Genomic DNA, 24,208 nt, shown 5'->3' on the forward strand with positions numbered 1-24,208 from the left:
AGTCGTGATGATTCATTAATGGTAGAAATGTTCAATATTAGTGGGTGAAGGTGATAATGAAATGCAGTTCTGTGTGACTCACCTGTTACTTCTTGAAAGATCTGTTCATTAATGATGACATCATCATAATGCTCTGGTGTGTCCACTACACATGAACATATAGACAGAACAAACATTGCATCATATCTTACAATGTAATGGGATTAACCCATAATATCATAAATCACTATAAAAGGATTATGGAAAATACACCAATAACAATAAAAAATAAACACCATTTTTGATAGAGTTCTGTCCACTTGTCATTACATCATCATAGCTCTCAGGTGTGTATTCTGTCAATTTAATATAAGACAATATATAATGTATTTATATTTATGTATATATACAGATTTTAATGTTTTAAATATTTCTTCCTATTATAGAATAACCGAACGACACCTGTCTCACGATCTGGTTTCAGTCCATCAGTGATGACATCATCATAGTATCCCGGTGTGATTTCCTTCATCATCTCTTCTGCATCAAAACATGTATAATTTGGGCATTTTTTTATATTTTGGGAAACAAAATAAATGTAAAATATACTGTTGCAGGTTTTGGGTAATGAATGTTAGCTGTGTCCCAATTCAGAGGCTGTGTCCTCCGGTCGTCACATTTGAAGGCTGTATACCTCATCAAGGATGTCTTATTTAAGAGAAGTAACCGTAATAAAAATTACTGTTATTCCTCATGAGGTGTAAAATACTGAAATTTCTTTCTTACTTTGCAATCTAACGGTTATTTTTCTTAAATGAGACCGCCTCAGTGACGTATGCAGTCTTCAGATGCGACCTCCGGAGGACACAGCCTCTGATTGGACACAGCAGGATCACTGACCTTTCAGGACACTGCCATTGGTGACATCATCATAATATGCAGTCTTTTTTTTTTTATATTTGTAAATCAAATTATTGATTTGGATCTACTTCTGCTCTCTAACCTGAGAGAAACTCATCAGCATCTTCATACCCAGAATGCAGTTCTTCAGAGACGAGACTTCCTGTTAAAGGACAGCAGAAAAGTCAGAAACATGTTCATCATTCCATACAGACTGAATCCTCATTTCTCCTTTGGATCATGAAGCATTGTGTTACTTACAACACAACACACATATTAATAACATACATTTTAAAAGCATTAGAGGCAGAAAATCCTAAGTTTTAGGCCTATTAGCAAACACACATGTATCCTCACATGAACCCATGAATCCTCACTGCCTTCCAGAAATACACACAGGAAGAGACAAACACACACACACACACACACACACACACACACACACACACACACCTGCACCTTGATTACCCCTCCTTATTACCCTCAAAATACACACAGGAAGAGACACTCACTGACACACACACACACATAAACATTCTTCAAAATACTTTAATATTGTTATTTAAAACTATATAGAATAACAGAACGACACCTGACTCACGTTCTGGTTTCAGTCCAACAGTGATGACACCATCATAGTATCCCGGTGTGATTTCCTTCATCTCTTCTGCATCAACACAGAATATGTTTGGATACAAAAGCCAAAATATGTTCTTGTTGCAGGTCATGAGACCATTAAGTTATTAATCATCTGGTAATAAATCATGTGATCAGTTAAAAAGGTCACTGACCTTTCAGGCCACTGTTGTTGGTGACATCATCATAATATACAGTCTTTAAATCTTTTGCTAAAAAGGAGAACAGAATGTTAATATATAAATAACAGGAGAATTTAAATAGTATTTAAAGAGTTTTTGGTCAAATATTTTTTAGAATTTGTTAATTACGTTTATTTATTTAGGTTGAATTCAATGAAAAATGATTTTGAGTGGAATGAATATGCGCTTCTGCTGTCTAACCTGAGAGAAGCTCATCAGCATCTTCATACCCAGAATGCAGTTCTTCAGAGACGAGACTTCCTGTTAAAGGAGAGAAAAACAGTCAGGAACATGTTCGTCGTCACAAACAGACTGAATCCTCATTTCCATTGGATCATAAAAAATCATATAAAAAAAAAAGAGACAGAAATCCCATGTTTTTTTCTGTTTGTATTTTGTTAGGCCTATTAGCAAACACACATGTATCCTCACATGAACCCATTCCTCACTGCCTTCCAGAAATACACACAGGAAGAGACAAATACACACACACACACGTATAAACATATGAACCGCTCCTTATTACCCTCTAAAAATACATACAGGAAGAAACACACACACACACACACACACACACATAAACATGCACCTGCAGCTCTGTGGTTTTCTGTGAGGAATTCTGTGGTTTGAATCAGGAGGTTTAACAGGACTAATAATAGATGAACATCAAGTGTCTGACAGACTCTCTTATTAATCATATTAAATAAGTTTCACAGCTCATGTCTCACCTCTCTGAGTGAAGTGATTGTGTCTGTGATGAATCTCCTCATAAACGGCCTCAGTCGTCGTCCTGTGTCTCCTCTTAGAGAGAGCTGTGAGTGTAGACAGACAAACCTGCTGTCAGTTCACAACACATGACTGATCACACACTGAATAAGACACAATATGACAGTCTCTGGATCTCTCCTACCTCTCCTCATCACTCTGTTCTGCTGAATCAGTATAAGCAGTGGCACTAAGAGCAGTAAGAGCAAAACTCCCAGTACAACCACAAGCACAGAGAGAGACACTGGAGGAGTTTGTGAAACTGGAGGAGAAGCTGATGTTGTTGTGGCAGGAGTAGTGGACACTGACAAATCTGTAAAATCTGAAAAAACAGATACAAATCATGCAAATGCACAAAGATTATTAGCACTAAAATTATGTCAAAATGACTACTATTTCTCAGTGTTTTGCTCTGACCTGCACAGGTGAGTACAGCGTACTCTTTGTGGGAGCAGTCAGTGTGCTTCTTCAATGAGAGAGGACAGTCCCACAGGTGAATCTCATTCCCTCTGCACTCGACTCTGTTCAGCCACACAACACCTTCACCAGCACAAAAGACTAAATTCCCATCAGCCCTCAGTGCTGCTCCACAACCCAGCTGCCTGCAGACCACCTGAGCATCGCTGATGTCCCACAGATCAGCACAGACTGAACCCCACACAGAGTTATGATACACCTCCAGCTTCCCAGAGCACCGGCCCAAACCTCCAATCAGTCTGAGAGGAACATGATCTAAAACACACACAGCAACATCACTGACCAGCTTCAGGACACCATTCACAACAAAACACAGAAACTTAACTAAGACGGCTTTAAATGTATGATTAGTGGATTACATTTATGAATTTGATTATGATTTTTAAACGCAAGTAAGTTCTTGTTTAAATGCACATTTTAATGGAAAACAGTCTTAAATTAAAAATCTTACTTGAACACTGTCTCTGGTGAGGAGATGGAGAGGTAGAACATTTCAGACGACTGAGAGGAGACTCAGGATTCTCCTCCTCTGAGATTAAATATTAAGAGAACTGAACATTAGGACTCAAAAATCATAACTTCTCTCAGTGAAACATATCAATGTAAAAACGTAATTTAAGCTTCATAAATAATTTTAGGCTCTGTCCATCAAATTACTTTAATGTTTCAGAAACAGTTTATTCACCACATTATATACAAACACTGTGTTTAAAGAAACTACTGAGACCATCTTACATTATTTAAACATAATCTCACTTGAGCAGGTGATTTTGGCCACTTCATCATTATCACAGTCATTCTGTCCCCAGGGTGAAGATGGACACTGCCACAGATTTGAATCATGTGGTCGACATTTCACTTTATCCAGCCAGTTACGAGCTGATTCCAGTCTTGGTGTAGAATCAGACACAACACCAGATCTTCCACAGTTCAGCTCTTGACAGATCAGACTCACTGTGTCTGCTTCCATCTGGTTCCAGCACACATTTCCCCAGGATCCATTGTAGAAAACCTCCACATTCCCTTCACAGCCCTCAGTTAACCTGATCTCTTTAAACTCTAGATGGAAAAGGATGTGTATTAAAACAATTGGAATTTAAGTTGTGCTAAACCTAATATAACACCAAAATAACTGGTTAATACAAGGCTAATGCATGCTGCTAGCACTGGTAGCATATGAAAAAGATAATATATTATGAATCCTATGTATTACTTGATTCTGTTTGGTCAATAAAAAAATATTTAAAAAGTAACGGCATCCATGGCAGCGCTGTCTATCAGACCATCATACAGTAAGATGGTCTTTGTTGTAAAATATGATTCATCCGCTCCTGATGATCCTGGTTTTTATTTTGCAGAAATTATCACCTGTACATTATTCCTTTAAACATTTGAATAATATATTTAAAAATCAATCACATTACTTTACTGTTTACCTGAGCACACGACTCCTACATCATCCTTGTGTTGACAGTCATGTTTCCCCCAGCCTGGAGAAGAGCAGTTCCACAGGGACGTCTCATTCCCCTCACACTCCACCTCATCCAGCCATATGGGTCCAGAACCAGGACCAAACCAGGCTGGTACCTGCTGGTTACTGAGGGCCACTCCACACTGCAGCTGTCTGCACACCACATGGGCATCTTTAATATCCCAGGAGTCATCACACACTGTCCCCCATGAGCCGCTGTGAAAAACCTCCAGCCTCCCTGCACAGTCTCCCCCAGAACCCACCAGCCTGATGGACCCGCGACCTGATATTCAGAGAGAGAAAAACACATTATTGATCACTAACAACTGAAGAATCTGCCCAGATGTTGTTGTTCTCACCAAGGCAGGTGATTGACAGCTGTTGTGTGGAGCTGCAGTTGAGAGTTTGTGGAGAGCTGCAGTTCCCCAGATGAGCTTCACTCCCAGAGCACTGGAAGCCCGTCACACACTCATGACTGTGTTCAGGACTGGATGAAGAGGAGCCGGAGAAGTTCAGCACAGAGCCACAGCCCAGCTGTCTGCAGACCACAGAGGATTCAGTGAGACTCCAGGAGTCCAGCAGAACTCTCCTCCAGACCTGATGGATGGAAACTTCCAGCTCCCCCTCACACTGTCTCTCTCCAGACAACCTCACCAGACCGTCATGAACAGCCAGAGAGGAATCTGAAGAACGCATCTTATGTTTTATATGCAAGTTTGGTAATATGCTTTACATTAATAATAGATTTTATAAAATTATAAATGAACATAAAGACAACTGAAATATTGCATTTATATGCCTACTATTAAGTCTTTCAACAGCATGAAATCAGTCTTCCAGTAATTTGGACTCACCAGAGCAGACGACTCCAACATCTCGTCTATGAGAACATTCAGCTCGACTCCATGAAGAGACGGAACATTCTGAGAGTTTTGTTTCTTTCCCGTCACAATCAAACACATCAGCCCAGATTTCACCACTTCCCTCTCCAAACCAGTCTGATCCCACAACAGACACAGCAATCCCACAATTCAGCTGTCTACAGAGCACACTGGCAGCTCTCATATCCCAGCATGCATCACACACTGTGCCCCATATACTGAAGTACTGACGCTCAACTCGACCAGAACAGATGTCAGGACCGTTGACCAGTCTGAGTTCAGAGTAACCTGGACAAAGAACAGAGAGTTTACTGAAACTGATCAAACCAAGAAGAAACCAATCAAACAATAATTACATTTTAGTTAACAATTTGATTTCTCTATAGAAAGACTGAACATATCAGTCCCACGTCGTTGTCATGGGTGCAGTTTATATTATGTGAGGTTGATGATTGACAGCGTCGAATGTGCGATTAATCTCCTCTGCACTGAATCTCTTTTGATCCAATCTGACCCTTTCCTTTTCCAAAAGCATCTTCTCCCAGCACCTGTACAGGAGCCCCACAGTCCAGCTCTCTACACACAACCTCTGCATCCTGCTGGTCAAAGGCAGCGTCACACACTGTGCACCATCGTCCCCCAAAATACATCTCCACTCTCCCAGAAAACAGGTGAGACCCGTCCACAAGTCTTGACCTTCCGTAGTTTATTGTTTCTAAATATATTTATACATATAAATATAACTGGACAAATAAAGCTGGGCATGAGTGTATAACAAATTGATTTCAGGTAAAAGCTCAAATCATTTATAAAATGTAATTGATAATTAATGATCTAGTGTCAAGATCTTAGTTTCTAGATATTACAAAGGCTTCTATTCAGTTTGTAGTGGTATAATGCCATTATAAACAAACTACTTATTAAAAAATGTTAAATTTTACATCTTTAAAATGTATTTTGTACTTACCAGATGTGGTTATAGTGACTATAGAGGAGAGTAAAACGAGTGTCAGAAATCCCTCCATCTTCTTCTGCTCGTCACACTGTTTGTTTGCCTCTGTTTCTCCTCTGCTCCCTCACACACACTGAAGAAACTGGCTCCTGTCAGTCCCCTAAAGAGAGAGAGACTCTCACAGCTGCCAATGACACTCACTGTTACCTTATTAGACACAACAGAGGAAATCATCAAACACAATCACTGACAAATCACACAGCAGCATTTTTATTTTCTCCATATATATCAATAAAGTGTGAGCGCTGATGAGCGGGACTCCTCCTCCAGTGTGAAGAGACACTTCACTGAGGACAGACTCGTGTCAGTCATATGTCAGCGTGGAGAGAAAGTCACACTAAACTTACAGGAGATTGATAGAGAAACACTGCAGGTTATATTCAGCATCAAAGCCTGTATCTGCACACACAACATACAAGACTGATGACTGACTGCTTTTTTTTTTCACACACAAAAATGGGTTTGCTATAAATATAGAAGTTATAATTTTGGGGGGGAAATGTGCATAATATTTAGTGGAATTGATTACACTGGTATCATGTTCTAACCAGAGTAACAGTAAATTAATAATATATAAAATGAAATGGACTGTTTTGTGTACAACAACCAAGAGGGCTATTCAGATAATATTTGTAAATAAACATTAGTTTCTGTTCCAAAGTTATTCATTTGGCATCATATCAAGCATTTGTAGCTGTAATGTGTGTTTAATGCTGTAATGCTTGATTCATCCATCAGATGGAGACAAAGAAATTGTTATTGTGAAGAGGAGCAGACAGGAGTCTTGACCTTGTGGATAAATCATTTGGACAGAAATTGACCATTTTTCTTTTTCTTTTTTACAGCTACTGTACAAATCTTTTTTTCTTTTTTTTTTTTTCTTTTTTTTACGTAAAGCATATTTTACTGCACATTAATTTTAGTGGTATTTGTATTTTCTTATCATAATCATTAACATATAAAGCTACATATATATATATGTGTGTGTGTGTGTGTGTGTGTGTGTGTGTGTTTATTTATAACACTTCAAAACAAAGTCAATAAGGTTTTATATGTATATATATATATATATATATATATAAAACAAACAGGTAATCTAGGGCAAACAACGGAACATGGAACAGCTACAACGACCAACAAAAAAACCACTGAAGCACAGAGGTTTAAATACACAGGCAAACAAGCTAAACAAGATAAACTACAAAGAACTACAAAACATGGCACAGAACAGGAAATAACAAAAGTCCACATAAGACAAGGAGAACACAAGACAGGAATCATGACATATATATAGCCTATATATATATACTGTATATATATATATATATATATATATATATATATATATATATATATATATATATATATATATATATGCTATAACCTTATTGATTTTGTTTTGAAGTGTTTTACCTTCCCCAGGTACAGTGGTTCTTAACCAGGGGGTCAGGGCCCACTATAGGGGGCACTATAGGGGGCATCAGCAAACTTAGGGGTCCACAGGATGACTTAAAATATTACAATTTAATTTATATTAATAATATTATGAACATGAATTATTATTATTATTAAATGCTTGCTTTTTATTTTACATTAGAGAAGTATTATTGCAATAGTAATATATTTATTTATTGAATTTATAGTTCAAGCAATAATAAAATAAATTGTTAAACATAATCATTATTGCTGTTGTTATTGCAGTTATATTGAATGAGTGAGAAAATGGGGGGTTTCCTTTTTCCTTAGCTGATCACATGCCTGAATCGTAATCCATTTTCCACATGATCATCTATATATGATCTTAAATAAGTTGAAGGTGCAGTGAATTGTTAAATACTGGGTTGTTCATTTTTATTTTAAACGCTCACCTGCTTTATTATTGGAGAACTGTTGTATGATGACGACATCATAGGTTTCTGATATGTCATCTGCAACAAAATATTACAAAATAAAATGCATGCATGTTTTGGATGGATGTTGAAAATTTACACATATTTAATGAAATCACATAAAATACACATACATTTTCAAATAATATTAATAATTATAGAAATAAAACTATAGCACGATGTGTTGGGCTTTTAATGGTGGTGGCGTCATTATAATAATCAGGCGTGATTTCGACCGCAGATTCTGATAAGTAGCCTATAAATAAATAATAATAATATTTATTTTTATACTTATCAGAATCTGCGGTCGAAATCACGCCTGATTATTATAATAATGATACATACATTATCATACATTACATACATCAATTATGATGTATTATTGTATGTACATCATTACATAGGCTACATATACAGTATTTATTTGTATGATACAGCTGCAAAGAAGTATTTGAACACCTGAGAAAATCAATGTTAATATTTGGTACAGTAGCCTTTGTTTGCAATTACAGAGGTCAAACGTTTCCTGTAGTTTTTCACCAGGTTTGCACACACTGCAGGAGGGATTTTGGCCCACTCCTCCACACAGATCTTCTCTAGATCAGTCAGGTTTCTGGGCTGTCGCTGAGAAACACAGAGTTTGAGCTCCCTCCAAAGATTCTCTATTGGGTTTAGGTCTGGAGACTGGCTAGGCCACGCCAGAACCTTGATATGCTTCTTACAGAACCACTCCTTGGTTATCCTGGCTGTGTGCTTCGGGTCATTGTCATGTTGGAAGACCCAGCCTTGACCCATCTTCAATGCTCTAACTGAGGGAAGGAGGTTGTTCCCCAAAATCTCGCAATACATGGCCCCGGTCATCCTCTCCTTAATACAGTGCAGTCGCCCTGTCCCATGTGTTAGTAGTTGGATTCTTACTGATTGTATGGGGTGGACAGGTGTCTTTATGCAGCTAACGACCTCAAACAGGTGCATCTAATTTAGGATAATAAATGGAGTGGAGGTGGACATTTTAAAGGCAGACTAACGGGTCTTTGAGGGTCAGAATTCTAGCTGATAGACAGGTGTTCAAATACTTATTTGCAGCTGTATCATACAAATAAATATAGTTAAAAAATCATATATTGTGATTTCTGGATTTTTTTTTTTTTTAGATGATGTCTCTCACAGTGGACATGCACCTACGATGACAATTTCAGACCCCTCCATGATTTCCAAGTGGGAGAACTTGCAAAATAGCAGGGTGTTCAAATACTTATTTTCCTCACTGTATCATACATTATGATGTTGCATATATTATATGCAACATCATGTATGCAAAAAATAAAAAGCAGATATATACATTATATTTCAGTCCTCTAACCTGAAAGAAACTTATCAGTATCTTATATGTAGAATTATTCATTGATCTCATAAAATACGTACAATAATTTTGACTCATCCTGTTTTTAAAGTCCCCCTGTGAAAATCAAGCTTTTATTGTTGTTTATGTGTCTATGTGATGTTTTATTTTATTTGTATTGTTTGCACACAGTAGAAAACTAACATTAACAGTCTCATAACAAAGTTATCTTCATGTTACAGGGTGTACAAACCCTAAAAATAATAATAATAAAACAACAACAACAACAACCACAGATAAACAATGTCATTAATTTAGAGCATCCTTTAAATAGGAAATCAAAGGAAATTAGCAGAGATTAAAAGCGGTCTGATATGCATGTTGAGTGTAACGTCACCAGCTGGAGTGCCCTTGAGAGCCACCAGAGGGCACTCCACACCAGACTATCATGTTCACTCACAAACTACATCTCCCATCATTCTCTGCCTGGACTCATCAGCACTCATTATCACATTCACCTGTATTTCATTATCTTGTTTAGTTCACCCCATATAGCTAGTGATGGCAAAATGAGGCTTCCTGAACCACTGAGACCTCGCAGCCCATTGCTTCACCCAAAGGTTCATTACTCGAAGCTTCATTCAGCATTGCTCACTAGTGAGTAGTGACACCTAGCTACTGTGCAAAGAAATAGCGGACAAATTAATTAATTTTGAACCAATGACCTCAGCAGACATTTGTCCATTGCCTGGGTATAATATGTATATTTCTCTGTCTGAATTTACTTGTGCAGAGACAACTGTCACACACACAATTAATTAATTATTCATAAATTGTTTGGATAGTGACAGTATGAACAGCAAAAGTGACACTGTGTTGAGTGCAGTGCTTATGGTGGAGGGAGTGTAATAAAGTAAACTGCAACAGAAGAGTCTGGGGTGGGAAAAGTTAAGAATTGTTTCTGGGGGGGTTTTGCAGTGAACTGTTACTAGTTTTAGTGCAGTGTTGTGCTTATGGGACTGGGGATATAGAGGAGCAAACTGCAGTTTGGGGTGGGTGAAGGAAGGATTACAAAAGATTTTTATTGAGAAACAGAATTTTTTCAAGTGTGTTCACTGTCAGAAATAGGGGTAGCCTACTGTACAAAAGGCTAAGCTTTAATGAAGCTGGTGCTGCTGGATATTTAATTTGTTGCACTTTAGGATATTATTTCTGAATCACCGACCTGACTATCATTCCTGTAATTTCATTGGTTTAGATCGTGAGAACTGAATGTCAATCAAAATGTGTTCATGCCCAGACATGTAATGTTGCTAAATGTCGCGGCAGTTTTGTAGTAGCCTAATCTCCGTGCTGATCTGGTCCGATTTCTAGCGGATTTTTGCTCATACTGTGTGCGTACATCTTAAAAGTAAGTAGTTAAATTCTCTTTCATGTATATATTGGTAGATTTAGTTGCTGCTACGCTATATTGCAATTCTAAAAGTTTGTTTATTCCTTTGAGGTAGTCAATGCACAGATAGCTCGATCGCACATTCATTTCAGCATAAAACACGCTGAATTAGACTTTGAATGTTACTTTTTGAATATTATGTGATGTAATATTATGTGATAGTTTATTTAAAGTTAATATGTGTATAAACCTTAGGTAAATGCACAGCTGCTGGACTTGTATAATATGTCCTTAACAAGAAACGTTGACAAACGTAAACACCTATAACCCATGTTGAACTTGCAAAACCTACTATCGAATCTGAGATTTCTCAACGGCAGTCGGGTGAAAGAGACAAATTTAGCCGTCTAGCCCCATAGACTCCCATTCAATCTGCACTCATGGTCGATCGCCCCCAGTGGAACTCTGGTGGAACTACAACCAAAATTCGGTACAATAGGACTTAATAGGGAGTGGGCAGGCTCTCCGTAGACGGGCTTTGACCTACCCGTCCCATGTATATAAAGATAATAAATTCTTCGTTTACGAGGATTAGTCTGATCATTGGCATAGGTATTTACACCATTGAGGGCATATTTATTAATAAAAATATTGATAATAAAATACCTAAAAAGCTACACAGTCCCTTTAAATTTAAAAGTTTCTATTATCTGTCTAAATCTTTTACTTTATCACAAAATATCTCATTATTAAGTAAATCAGAACTGAATTTCCAATATCCCTTATTTCTTAAAGTGTTATGATCTGGTTTAACTAATAAAGAGATGGCGCAGTGATCTGTCAAAGGCGCTGCTGAAATAGAGCAGTCTTTAACAAATAACAGTAAATTATCTGAGATAAGCCAATAATCAATTCTCAACTTGCTGGAAGCATTGGGTCTTGACTAGGAAAACTGCCTGAGATTAGGATTAAGATACTGTATCTCCACACATCTATCAGTTTAAGATTAGTGCACAAATGAGAAATGAAAGGGTTTAGACGAGAGGTTTTGCTTTTGAGTGGCTGTCTGTCATGTTGTCTCATCTGGTGCAACATTAAAGTCCCCTCCTACAACAATATTATCTGTTGGTATAACCTCTGTAAGTCAGAGATAACAGAAGATACGTCATGAAGTAGATCTTGGTTCAGTTTAGAATTACTGTGACCGTATACATTGATCAAAATGAAAAATATATTTTCATTGTCCAAAACTACCACTATCCAATGACCACTGAGATCAGTTCTAGAAGAAATTATTTTCCCTGGACAGTTATTGAATAAAACTGCAGTTCCCGCCGAGTGTGAGGATCCATGGCTAAATAAAACTTTATCTCCCCATTGACTGGACCAAAAGCACCATCAGTTACAAGAGAGTGTGTTTCTTGTAGAAAAAAACAGTGAGAGCCACTATCTTTTGACCTTGTTTTGAATGCCCAGAACATTTAATGACATGAACGAAAACGGTAACTTAACTGGAAACCTAAAATAATAGATCAAATAAAGGAAAATGTAAATAAAGAGCAAGCGCTGGACGTTTCACAAGCTTGTATAACAACAAACCTGGAACATACAGTACCTCACAACCTAGTGTGTCTCCAAACCATCATACCTGGACCTCACACCGTCTTACCCATAATCAGTTCAACTAAACGATTATTTTGAGTCAAATTTCGTCCCTGTATTTCCACATTGTAAACTGCACGATCATCTGCCTTGGTTTCCCTTGTTCCCTCAGTTTTGGAAATCTCTGCAACATGACACGGTTCCTATACGGATCTGATTCGCCATTTCTTCTCATTTTTGGTCTTGAGGATCAAAACGAGCAGTCAGAGAAGTGATGGCTTGCAGCAAAATTGCATTGGTGATGTCATCATCGTGAGATCTTAATTCTTTTTGAGGTGTTTAATTTAGTAGGTGTGAACTGAGACGAATCACGACGTTTCATTGTTAGATCGGCCTGTACCTTCATCTCGGAGACGTCTGACACTGAAGCTGGGTCCGTGCCTTGAGCCGAAGGAATGATAATCTTCGGGTGGGTAATTTGCTGAGAAGATTTTCGCATTTCGAGGACAGAAAACAAACACGCAGGGTCTAAATAATACAGTATTTTAGGTACGTGTAGAGAATTGTGAAGCTTTCAAATCAAAATTGTGAGAGGCAGCTCGGTAAAAACCATAGAAATATAGGCTACACTAGATGTCGCCTTGGGGTTCTAAGCATGCGTCAAAGCAAGGGATTACATTTCACAAGTGAGAATGTGTTTTATGATATTGAATGACGAAATTATATTTCTGGTTACGTTGGTTTGTTTCAGTCCTTGCAGGAGTTGATCCTCAATACCCACTTTTGGCTGTGTTGTTCCTAACTTTGATTTTTTACCGATTGTACTCAAACCTTTTAATGGAAAAAAAACAGTGAGGCGCTTGTAACCTGTAAGTACAGTCCTAATAGTATGCTTGTCCTCTCCCTGTCAATCTTCAAACAGTACATCCATGATTATTATACACAGAATTCCACAAATCTTATGTATGTGTGAGTTTTGCACAAGGATACAGTGGGCTCAAGGGCTTGTTTCTTCCTTGCAAACTGGGGATGGAGGTGTGGAAGGAGTCGGACACTTGTGAAAATGTCAACTGTTTAGCTATTTAAGATGCATTTACTACTTTAGTACATAGGCCTACTTATTTAATGTGGCAAAAGTATTGCGGGACAGGAATAAAGAAAAGATGAAACGGTCTTTGGCACCTCATCTAACTTTCACATTATGTTCCTCTCAAATTTTTGATTTGCTTCCACCTGCAAATTGCTTTGTGTATCATATTTAATATTAATAAACCAATACAATTTAAATGTTTAAATTAACATGTATAGTCACACCATTGTAGCCATTTTGCATGCAGTAGGCAAGGTAAGTAAATATTCTGCAGAGGGCCTTTATTTTTGTTAAACATTTTTTAATGACCCGATTTTAAATCACCATAATTTGTATTAGATTATACACAACCTGCAATACCATCTCTTTTGTCATTATTGGAACAAAATAACAAACAAAAAAAATCTTTACCTGTACAGGATTACCATGTATTGGCTTTGGCACCAGGGAACCATATATCGGATTGTTTAGAATCAGTGATTATATATATATATATACACACACAATCAGATTTATATATATTGGATTTAAAATAAACAATGAAAACTTAAATACTGTAATTATTTAGATTAATCGTTTATTTAGATTTTGACAGAACCATTAAGTTGCTGTATTGCATAATTCATCCACATGATGGCTGTAATACATAAGCATTTTGTACAGTTTTTCTGAATTGCTAAAACACATTTCTTGAAACCATCACTTCACTTTCTCAAAACCTTAAACACAAAACCAAATGTTCAAACCACATTCACAGAACCTCTGACTCTTCTGGCAAAATCAAACTATTGCCTCAAAAAATAGAGAACACAGAATTCAAAGCATGCAGTTACAGAAAAAAAAGTATATTGTAACAAAGTAAACAAATTTTGCAATTACGTAAAACCCTAAAGCAGATCCAGCCTTGACAACATTCTCCACAAATATATATATATATATATATATATATATATATATATATATATATATATATATATATATATATATATGTTTTCTTTTTATTGATATAAAACAATAGGCCAAAATCCACTAAAACTAAAATGTCATAAAAGCAGAAAGCAAAGTTTCATTACAGAACATTTTCAAATATCATCAAATCTGAGATTTCACACAGAAATATCACTCTTGACTCTAGAATGTTCAGATGTCTGGAACTGAGGCAGTGGGCGTGGCCATTCAGTCATACAGCCCCTCCCCCTTTGATTGACTCCTCCCCCACATCATCATAATCTGTTATTAAAAACAAAATCTTAAATTATTTAACATTATTCTTAAATGAAAGAGTTAAATGTCAGTCTATATACATGGACAAATATAATAACAATATTAGAATATACTGAGAACAGAAATGTTACAATAACTTACCTAACAGGTTTATCTTCAGTGACACTCATCACATCATCATACTCCTCCTGAACTCCCTCTGATCAACATTAATGACATAAAAATGCTAGTTCATAAAACACTTTCTCATTTAATGGATAATTTCCCCTTAATTTGATTATACAGAAATCGTGTAATACTCATGCAAACACAGGCTATACACTGTAAAAAATTTCTAACCTCCCTAACTCAATTTTCTAGTGACTGATAACATCTACATTTTTCAATTGGCCCAAGTGAAATTCTGTAAATTTAATTTTATAATGTACAGAATTTCACTTGGGCCAATTGAAAAATTTAGATGTTATCAGTCACTAGAAAATTTTGAGTTAGGGAGGTTAGAAATTTTTTACAGTGTATGTAAAGGGTGATATGTAGTGCAACTCACCTTGAGCGCTCTGTCTAATAATGATGACATCATCATAATTCTCTGGTGCATCCACTACACATGTAAATAGAAGCCAGAATATATAACAGTAATAAGCTTGATTAGATGAATATTATGTAAAATATTGTTAAAATAGTAAAAACACATTTTTTAATAGAGTTCTGTCCATTGGTGATGACATCATCATAGCTCTCAGGTGTGTCTTCTACAAAGTTAACAATATTACATTTAACCTCCTCAGACCCGAGCTTTGGTTTGGTGTGCATTTTAGATTTCCAGTTACACAGAATTACGTATTATGCTGCACACAACTAAAAATGTGATGTCAACGTATGTGGACACGGGGTCTGAGGAGGCTATAACACACTTTTCTTCAAAATACTTTAATATTGTTATTTAAAACTATATCGAATAACAGAACGACACCTGACTCACGATCTGGTTTCAGTCCATCAGTGATGACATCAAAGCATCCCGGTGTGATTTCCTTCATCTCTTCTGCATCAACACAGAATATGTTTGGATACAAAAGCCAAAATATGTTCTTGTTGCAGGTCATGAGACCATTAAGTTATTAATCATCTGGTAATAAATCATGTGATCAATTAAAAAGGTCACTGACCTTTCAGGCCACTGTTGTTGGTGACATCATCATAATATACAGTCTTGAAATCTTTTGCTAAAAAGGAGAACAGAATGTTCATATATAGACAAACAGCAGTGTTTAAATAGTAATTCAAGAATTTTTGGTCAAATATTTAACAGAATTTGTTAATTACGTTTATTTATTTAGGTTTAATTCAATTAAAAATTATTTTGAGTGGAATGAATATGTTCTTCTGCTCTCTAACCTGAGAGAAGCTCATCAGCATCTTCATACCCAGAATGCAGTTCTTCAGAGACGAGACTCCCTGTTAAAGGAGAGAAAAACAGTCAGGAACATGTTCATCATCACAAACAGACTGAATCCTCATTTCCATTGGATCAGAAAAATAAATAAATAAATTAAACATTAGAGGCAGAAATCCCCTGTTTTTTTCTGTTTGTTTTCAGTTAGGCCTATTAGAAAACACACATGTATCCTCACATGAACCCATTCCTCACTGCCTTCCAGAAATTCACACAGGAAGAGAAATACACACACACACGTATAAACATATGAACCGCTCCTTTTATTACCCTCTAAAAATACATACAGGAAGAAACACACACACACACACACACACACATGCACCTGCAGCTCTGTGGTTTTCTGTGAGGAATTCTCACAGAATTCTCACAGCCGGGGGTTTAACAGGACTAATAATAGATGAACATCAAGTGTCTGACTCTCTTATTAATCATATTAATAAATAAGATTCATTTCTCACCTCTCTGAGTGAAGTGATTGTGTCTGTGATGAATCTCCTCATAAACGGCCTCAGTCTTCGTCCTGTGTCTCCTCTTAGAGAGAGCTGTGAGTGTAGACAGACAAACCTGCTGTCAGTTCACAACACATGACTGATCACACACATGAATAACACACAATATGACAGTCTCTGGATCTCTCCTACCTCTCCTCATCACTCTGTTCTGCTGAATCAGTATAAGCAGTGGCACTAAGAGCAGTAAGAGCAAAACTCCCAGTACAACCACAAGCACAGAGAGAGACACTGGAGGAGTTTGTGGAGGAGTGACTGATATTGAGCGCACTGTCTGAGAAACTGGAGGAGAAGCTGATGTTGTTGTGGCAGGAATAGTGGACACTGACAAATCTGGCAAATCTGTCAAAACAGACAGAGACAGATTAAAATTCATGCAAATACACAGTTATTAGCACTAAAATGATGTGAAAATCACTATTATCGGTCAGTGTTTTTCTCTGACTTGCACAGGTGAGTCCAGCGTGCTCTTTGTGGGAGCAGTCAGTGTGGTTCTTCAGGGAGAGAGGACAGTCCCACAGGTGAATCTCATTCCCTCTGCACTCGACTCTGTTCAGCCACACAACACCTTCACCAGCACCAAAGACTGAATTCCCATCAGCCCTCAGTGCTGATCCACAACCCAGCTGCCTGCAGACCACCTGAGCATCGCTGATGTCCCACAGATCAGCACAGACTGAACCCCACACAGCGTTATGATACACCTCCAGCCTCCCAGAGCACCGGCCCAAACCTCCCCTCAGTCTGAGAGGAACATGATCTAAATCACACACAGCAACATCACTGACCAGCTTCAGGACGCCATTTACAACAAACACACACTGAAATTTGAGGACTTTAAAACTGTTATTAATTTTGCATGTGGAATAAAAAATAATTTACTGTACAAAAAAATACATAAGAAAAAAAAGAAATATAAGCTTATGATAAACTTACTTGAACACCGTCTCTGGTGAGGAGATGAAGAGTTTGAACATGTCAGACTACTATGAGGAGACTCACGATTTTCCTCCACTGAAATTTTAATGTTTCAAAACATCACTGAACAGAATATTAGACATCATAAATAATATTTAACCATATATGATCATGTCAAACTATCTTAAATCAGTTCATTATCATCTTACCTGAGCAGGTGATCTTGGCCACTTCATTATCACAGTCATTCTGTCCCCAGGGTGAAGATGGACACTGCCATAGAGTGGAATCATGACGTCGACATTTAAAATAATCAAGCCAATTATGAGACTTCAGTCCCTCTGAATAACTGGGTTCACTGCCAGATCTTCCACAGTTCAGCTCTTGACAGATCAGACTTGCTGTGTCTCTGTTCATCTGGTTTACACACACATTACCCCAGGATCCATTGTAGAAAACCTCCACATTCCCTTCACAGCCCTCAGTTAACCTGATCTCTTTAAACTCTAGAAAGGCAAGGAAGAGAATCAATGTCAACTTTCATGTGAGTCTGTTCATTTGGGATGCAAACCATTAAAGAATTTGACAAAGAAGTCAATTGACGGTTCTTTTAGTGGTTTTAAGGTATAAATATTTGGAAAAATGAAATGCAAATCCATTTACAAAGGAAAAAATCATTTTAATAATAAATATATATAAAACATTTAAAACAATTCATGCAACGGTGTTCACACAGACTTTGTAGTAACTTTTCAGTCTTTTTGGGACGATAAAATGTAATACTCAACCATTTTAAACAATCAAAAATGTGAAAAAAAGTATTAAAATATAAAATGATACTGATCTAATGCACAATTTAGCTACATTTTGTTGTAAGAGCATCCAGTCAGTAACTATATTTCAGTCTCAAAGTTTGCTCTAAACTTTATGTTTTTTATTCACTGAACAAAACTGACCAATTTGTTCAGGAATCACTTACTAGTTATGCTGTGTGCTTTTGATTCACTAACAGAACCGATTCATTAAGGTCATTCATTCAGCAACTGGACTAGTCGCCCTATGCATTTTGTGCTGTAGATTCAGTAATGCTGTGTTGTGTTTACCGATAAGTTTAAGAACTTCAGAAAACGCTGTCTGAGTATTTTAGAACAGTTTTCCATCCACATCAAAAGTGAAAGAACTGTTAATGGAATTGGTTCTAATATTTTTTAAATATTATCTGATAAGAGACTATTCTCAGTTCCCAACACTGCTGTTAATGTGCATAATGCAAGAAGACTGGATATTATCAGTCACATAGTTATTGAAATTTTATGATGTTTTATAAACAAAGTTCGGGAGGAGCACGTTCAAATAATCAATCCAATCTACTCGTCATCAAACAATTATGTCTACCCTAATCAGCATGACAAGAAGTATATATATATCCACTCTGTCAACTCACCTAATATTCCTTGACAGTTTTCCAGCATCCCTCCACCACCCCGACTCCTCACTCTTGGCTCAATCTTTACAGCCAGGAATACGGGGGGAGTACTCTGGGTTCGGGCCGAATACCGAGCCCGGAGCCCTCTCCTCGGACAGCACGCCAAATACGCATTTATTCTATCTGACTTATTTGTAAGTGTGAACTAGTGAAATATAAATTATTGTTTACTGTTTACCTGAGCACACAACTCCTACATCCTCCTTGTGTTGACAGTCATGTTTCCCCCAGCCTGCAGAAGAGCAGTTCCACAGGGACGTCTCATTCCCCTCACACTCCACCTCATCCAGCCATATGGGTCCAGAACCAGGACCAAACCAGGCTGGTACCTGCTGGTTACTGAGGGCCACTCCACACTGCAGCTGTCTGCACACCACATGGGCATCTTTAATATCCCAGGAGTCATCACACACTGTCCCCCATGAGCCGCTGTGAAAAACCTCCAGCCTCCCTGCACAGTCTCCCCCAGAACCCACCAGCCTGATGGACCCGCGACCTGATATTCAGAGAGAGAAAAACACATTATTGATCACTAACAACTGAAGAATCTGCCCAGATGTTGTTGTTCTCACCAAGGCAGGTGATTGACAGCTGTTGTGTGGAGCTGCAGTTGAGAGTTTGTGGAGAGCTGCAGTTCCCCAGATGAGCTTCACTCCCAGAGCACTGGAAGCCCGTCACACACTCATGACTGTGTTCAGGACTGGATGAAGAGGAGCCGGAGAAGTTCAGCACAGAGCCACAGCCCAGCTGTCTGCAGACCACAGAGGATTCAGTGAGACTCCAGGAGTCCAGCAGAACTCTCCTCCAGACCTGATGGATGGAAACTTCCAGCTCCCCCTCACACTGTCTCTCTCCAGACAACCGCACCAGACCATCATGAACAGCCAGAGAGGAATCTAGAGAGGAGAGCTCATGTTTTACTAAAATAGTGCAAGTTTGTGAATATACTTTACATCAATAATACATATATAAAAAAAATCTGAAATAAATGACAAGTATAGTTTCTTTCATTTTGAAATGACACTACACATGTTGTGAAATTACACATAATGGTGAGATGAAATACTTCACTATCACTATAAATAGCACACTATCAGTGAATCCTCCAGTAATATGGACTCACTAGAGCAGACGACTCCAACATCTCGTCTATGAGAACATTCAGCTCGACTCCATGAAGAGACGGAACATTCTGAGAGTTTTGTTTCATTCCCGTCACAATCAAACACATCAGCCCAGATTTTACCACTTCCCTCTCCAAACCAGTCTGATCCCACAACAGACACAGCAATCCCACAATTCAGCTGTCTACAGAGGACAGTGGCAGCTCTCATATCCCAGCATGCATCACACACTGAGCCCCATTTACTGAAGTACTGACGCTCAACTCGACCAGAACAGACGTCAGGACCGTTGACCAGTCTGAGGTCAGTGTAACCTGAACAAAGAACAGAGATTTTACTGAAATTGATCAAACCAAGAATAATCAAGTAATTAGATTTAGTATTTAATAATTAGATTCCTCTATACAGTAGAGAGGCTGAACATTGATATTTTACCAGAACATATCAGTCCCACGTTGTGTTCATGGGTGCAGTTTATATTATGTGAGGTTAATGATTGACAGCGTCGAATGTGTGTTTCATCTCCTCTGCACTGAATCTCTTGTGTCCACATCTGAGCGTCTCCTTTGCCAAAAGCATCTTCTCCCAGCACCTGTACAGGAGCCCCACAGTCCAGCTCTCTACACACAACCTCTGCATCCTGCTGGTCAAAGGCAGCGTCACACACTGTGCTCCATCGTCCTCCAATATACATCTCCACTCTTCCAGAACACAGGTGAGAACCAGCAACAAGACCAGGCCTTCCGTAGTTTTTGGTTTCTGATTACATTTACACAACAGAGATTATGACAACACCAGATTTTTGTAATGGATTAAAACCAATGAGAAGTTCAGACCATGAAATGCTTAATAATAAGTGATTTGCTTTGAAAATAAATTACACACAATTATTTTAAATTGCAAATAAGATTTATCAATACATATCAATGAAAGTCTGATCAGTGATGTATTAACAGAGTGATGTGGAGCCGCTCACCTGAGCATCTGACTCCAGCATCATATTGATGACTATGACTACAGTAATCAACACCCCATCCTAATGATCTACAGTTCTTCAGTGTTGACTCTGATCCACTACAGTCCACAGCATCCATCCAGATTTGACCTGATCCTTGTCCAAAGCGAGCATTATACACAGCCTCTAGAGCCTTTCCACATCCTATCTCTCTACACACCACTGCAGCATCAGTCATATCCCAGAACCTATGACACACTGTTCCCCACTGACCATCATGATGAACCTCCACTCTACCAGCACAGGGACTGTTACCACCAACTAACCTCACAGTCTCAAAATCTGTACATGGAAGAGAGAAAGGGATCGAATCATGCAAAGTCAAGAAACATAAGATGTACATAGTTGGTAAATAGAAATATATATAAATATTTTGAACTGGACAACTAAAGCTGGGCATGAGTGTATAACAAATTGGATTCCTGTAAAAGCTCAAATAATTTCTAAAATGTAATTGATAATGAATGATCTAGTGTCAAGATCTTAGTTTATAGATATTACAAAGGTTTCTATTCAGTTTGTAGTTTTCTATTGTCATCATAAACAAAACGCTTATTTAAAAAGGTAAAATTTTACATTTTTAAAATCTATTTTGCACTTACCAGATGTTGTTATAGTGACTACAGAGGAGAGTAAAACGAGTGTCAGAAATCCCTCCATCTTCTTCTGCTCGTCACACTGTTTGTTTGACTCTGTTTCTCCTCTGCTCCCTCACACACACTGAAGAAACTGGCTCCTGTCAGTCCCCTAAAGAGAGAGAGACTCTCACAGCTGCCAATGACACTCACTGTTACCTTATTAGACACAACAGAGGAAATCATCAAACACAATCACTGACAAATCACACAGCAGCATTTTTATTTTCTCCATATATATCAATAAAGTGTGAGCGCTGATGAGCGGGACTCCTCCTCCAGTGTGAAGAGACACTTCACTGAGGACAGACTCGTGTCAGTCATATGTCAGCGTGGAGAGAAAGTCACACTAAACTTACAGGAGATTGATAGAGAAACACTGCAGGTTATATTCAGCATCAAAGCCTGTCTCTGCACACACAACATACAAGACTGACTGATGACTGACTGCTCACTTACTGAAGCTTCATTTCACACACAAAAATTGTTTTGCTGTAAATATATGTTTTATTAAGTTTATTTTTGTGCATAATATTAAGTGTAGTTTACTATGTTCTAACCAAGAGCACAATAAACAGTGTGTTAATAATATATCAAATGAACTGGACTGGTTTGTGTACAACAAACAGAGGCTATTCAAATAATATTTGTAAATAAACATTGGTTTCTGTTCCAAAGTTATACATTTGGCATCATATTATGCATTTGTAGCTGTTATGTGTGTTTAGTGTGTTTGATACTGTAATGTTTGATTCGTCCACCAGATGGAGACACAGAACTAGTTATTGTGAAGAGGAGCAGACAGGAGTCTTGATCTTGTGGACAAATCAACAGACATTTGGACAGAAATTGATCATTACTCTTTCTACAGCTACTAATCTTTTTATTATTAATCATAGAGCTTATTTTAGTGCACATGTATTTGAGTGATATTTGTATTTTCTTTATACTATTATAATAATCATTAACATATAGGCTAACATATAATAATCATTATAAAGCTAATTATATATATATATATATATATATATATATATATATATATATATATATATATATATATATATATATAAACCTTATTGGACTTCCTTTTGAAGTGTTTTACTTTCCCCAAGATCAGTGGTTCTTAACCAGGGGGTCAGGGCCCACTATAGGGGGTAGGAAGGGAGCTTCTAAGGAAGCCCCCTATATATAATTATAATTCCGTGGGTCCGCAAGATGACTTACAATATTACAATTGACATTTTATTATTATTTACAATATATTTGATATTAATAATATTATTAACATGAATTATTTTTTATTAAATGCTTGTTTTTATTTTACATTAGATAAGTAGGCTATTATTGCAATAGTAATATATTTATTGATTTTTTTCAAACAATAATAAAATAAATTGTGAATAATAATCATTATTATTCTTGTTGTAGTTGTTATTGCAGTCATATTGAATGAGGGAGAAAATGGGAGGTGTCCCTTTTTTCCTTAGCTGATCACATGCCTGAATCATAATCCATTTTCCACATGATCATCTATATATGATCTTAAATAAGTTGAAGCTGCAGTGAATTGTTAAATACTGGGTTGTTCTGTTTAATAGTGATGTTCTGAACTGGTAAGAGGTTCAGTCACAGTCCTGTTGAATCATAATTTTTTGCCAATTGAGCAAAGTACATCATTTCTCACAAGCCTCTGAAAGATTGTCCAATAATATCACTTTGAATTACAAATTAAATAGCAAATGAATTTGGCAAATGGAAAGAAAAAGCACACAGATGAAGTTAATAAGAAACAACATGAAAGCAAAGCATATTCTCTTTCAGTTTAAATGTAGAAAATTTGCTAAATGTAACTGATCTGGTACATTTCAAAACTAAGTGTAACATAAAATATTGATGTATTGCAACTAAAACTTAATAATATGCAGCAATTAAAATCATATTCATATATGATCATGTATATACATATACCCAAATAATCATATTCTGTTGTTAAAAAAAATAATAATAATAAATATGAATTTATTAATCAATTTATGTTTATAACACATTGACATAACACACTGAGCTCAATAATGTTTTAAATGTATTAGAATATTTAGTTATGATGATTAAACAGGACCTATTCAGTGAGAGATAAAGCAGGACACAATAACTTACCAAACAGGTCTGTCACATCTTCACTCACATTATTATACTCCCTTTGATACAAATGTGTC

The 24,208-nt window shown here is 37.2% G+C and overlaps 2 protein-coding genes and 3 long non-coding RNA genes across 5 annotated transcripts in view; all 5 read right to left on the reverse strand.

The window, feature by feature from the left end:
- LOC311289127 (scavenger receptor cysteine-rich type 1 protein M130-like) overlaps positions 1-20,892 on the reverse strand; it is a gene marked incomplete at its 5' end in the record, with an annotated part of 50,266 nt that extends 29,374 nt beyond the window's left edge. Inside the window, 4 exons of the mRNA XM_084406883.1 lie at positions 19,394-19,711; positions 19,788-20,111; positions 20,339-20,653; positions 20,775-20,892. Of these exons, the coding sequence (XP_084263009.1) occupies positions 19,394-19,711; positions 19,788-20,111; positions 20,339-20,653; positions 20,775-20,892 (1,075 nt within the window). The remainder of the gene's footprint in view (positions 1-19,393; positions 19,712-19,787; positions 20,112-20,338; positions 20,654-20,774) is intronic.
- On the reverse strand, positions 82-915 carry LOC311288813. The gene is made up of 4 exons (XR_014627011.1): positions 880-915; positions 442-519; positions 276-335; positions 82-145 (listed from the first exon to the last, which is right to left on the reverse strand). It is a non-coding gene; the product is annotated as an uncharacterized lncRNA (long non-coding RNA).
- On the reverse strand, positions 978-5,941 carry LOC311289041 (scavenger receptor cysteine-rich type 1 protein M130-like; the record flags this gene model as incomplete). Its single annotated transcript, XM_084406793.1, has 13 exons — positions 978-1,042; positions 1,481-1,546; positions 1,671-1,727; positions 1,899-1,958; positions 2,426-2,509; positions 2,608-2,784; positions 2,880-3,194; positions 3,391-3,468; positions 3,696-3,998; positions 4,376-4,693; positions 4,770-5,093; positions 5,265-5,579; positions 5,806-5,941. The coding sequence occupies 13 exons, from the start codon at positions 5,939-5,941 to the stop codon at positions 978-980; spliced, it is 2,298 nt and encodes a 765-aa protein (XP_084262919.1).
- LOC311288804 lies at positions 14,672-15,446 on the reverse strand. Its single transcript, XR_014627003.1, has 3 exons — positions 15,391-15,446; positions 14,985-15,042; positions 14,672-14,849 (listed from the first exon to the last, which is right to left on the reverse strand). It is a non-coding gene; the product is annotated as an uncharacterized lncRNA (long non-coding RNA).
- On the reverse strand, positions 15,537-16,303 carry LOC311288806. The gene is made up of 3 exons (XR_014627005.1): positions 16,242-16,303; positions 16,013-16,069; positions 15,537-15,595 (listed from the first exon to the last, which is right to left on the reverse strand). It is a non-coding gene; the product is annotated as an uncharacterized lncRNA (long non-coding RNA).
- Positions 20,893-24,208: the final 3,316 nt, after the last annotated feature.

This window comes from Rutilus rutilus (genome assembly GCF_951802725.1).
Source record: "Rutilus rutilus genome assembly, chromosome: 4".
Lineage (NCBI taxonomy): Eukaryota > Metazoa > Chordata > Actinopteri > Cypriniformes > Leuciscidae > Rutilus > Rutilus rutilus.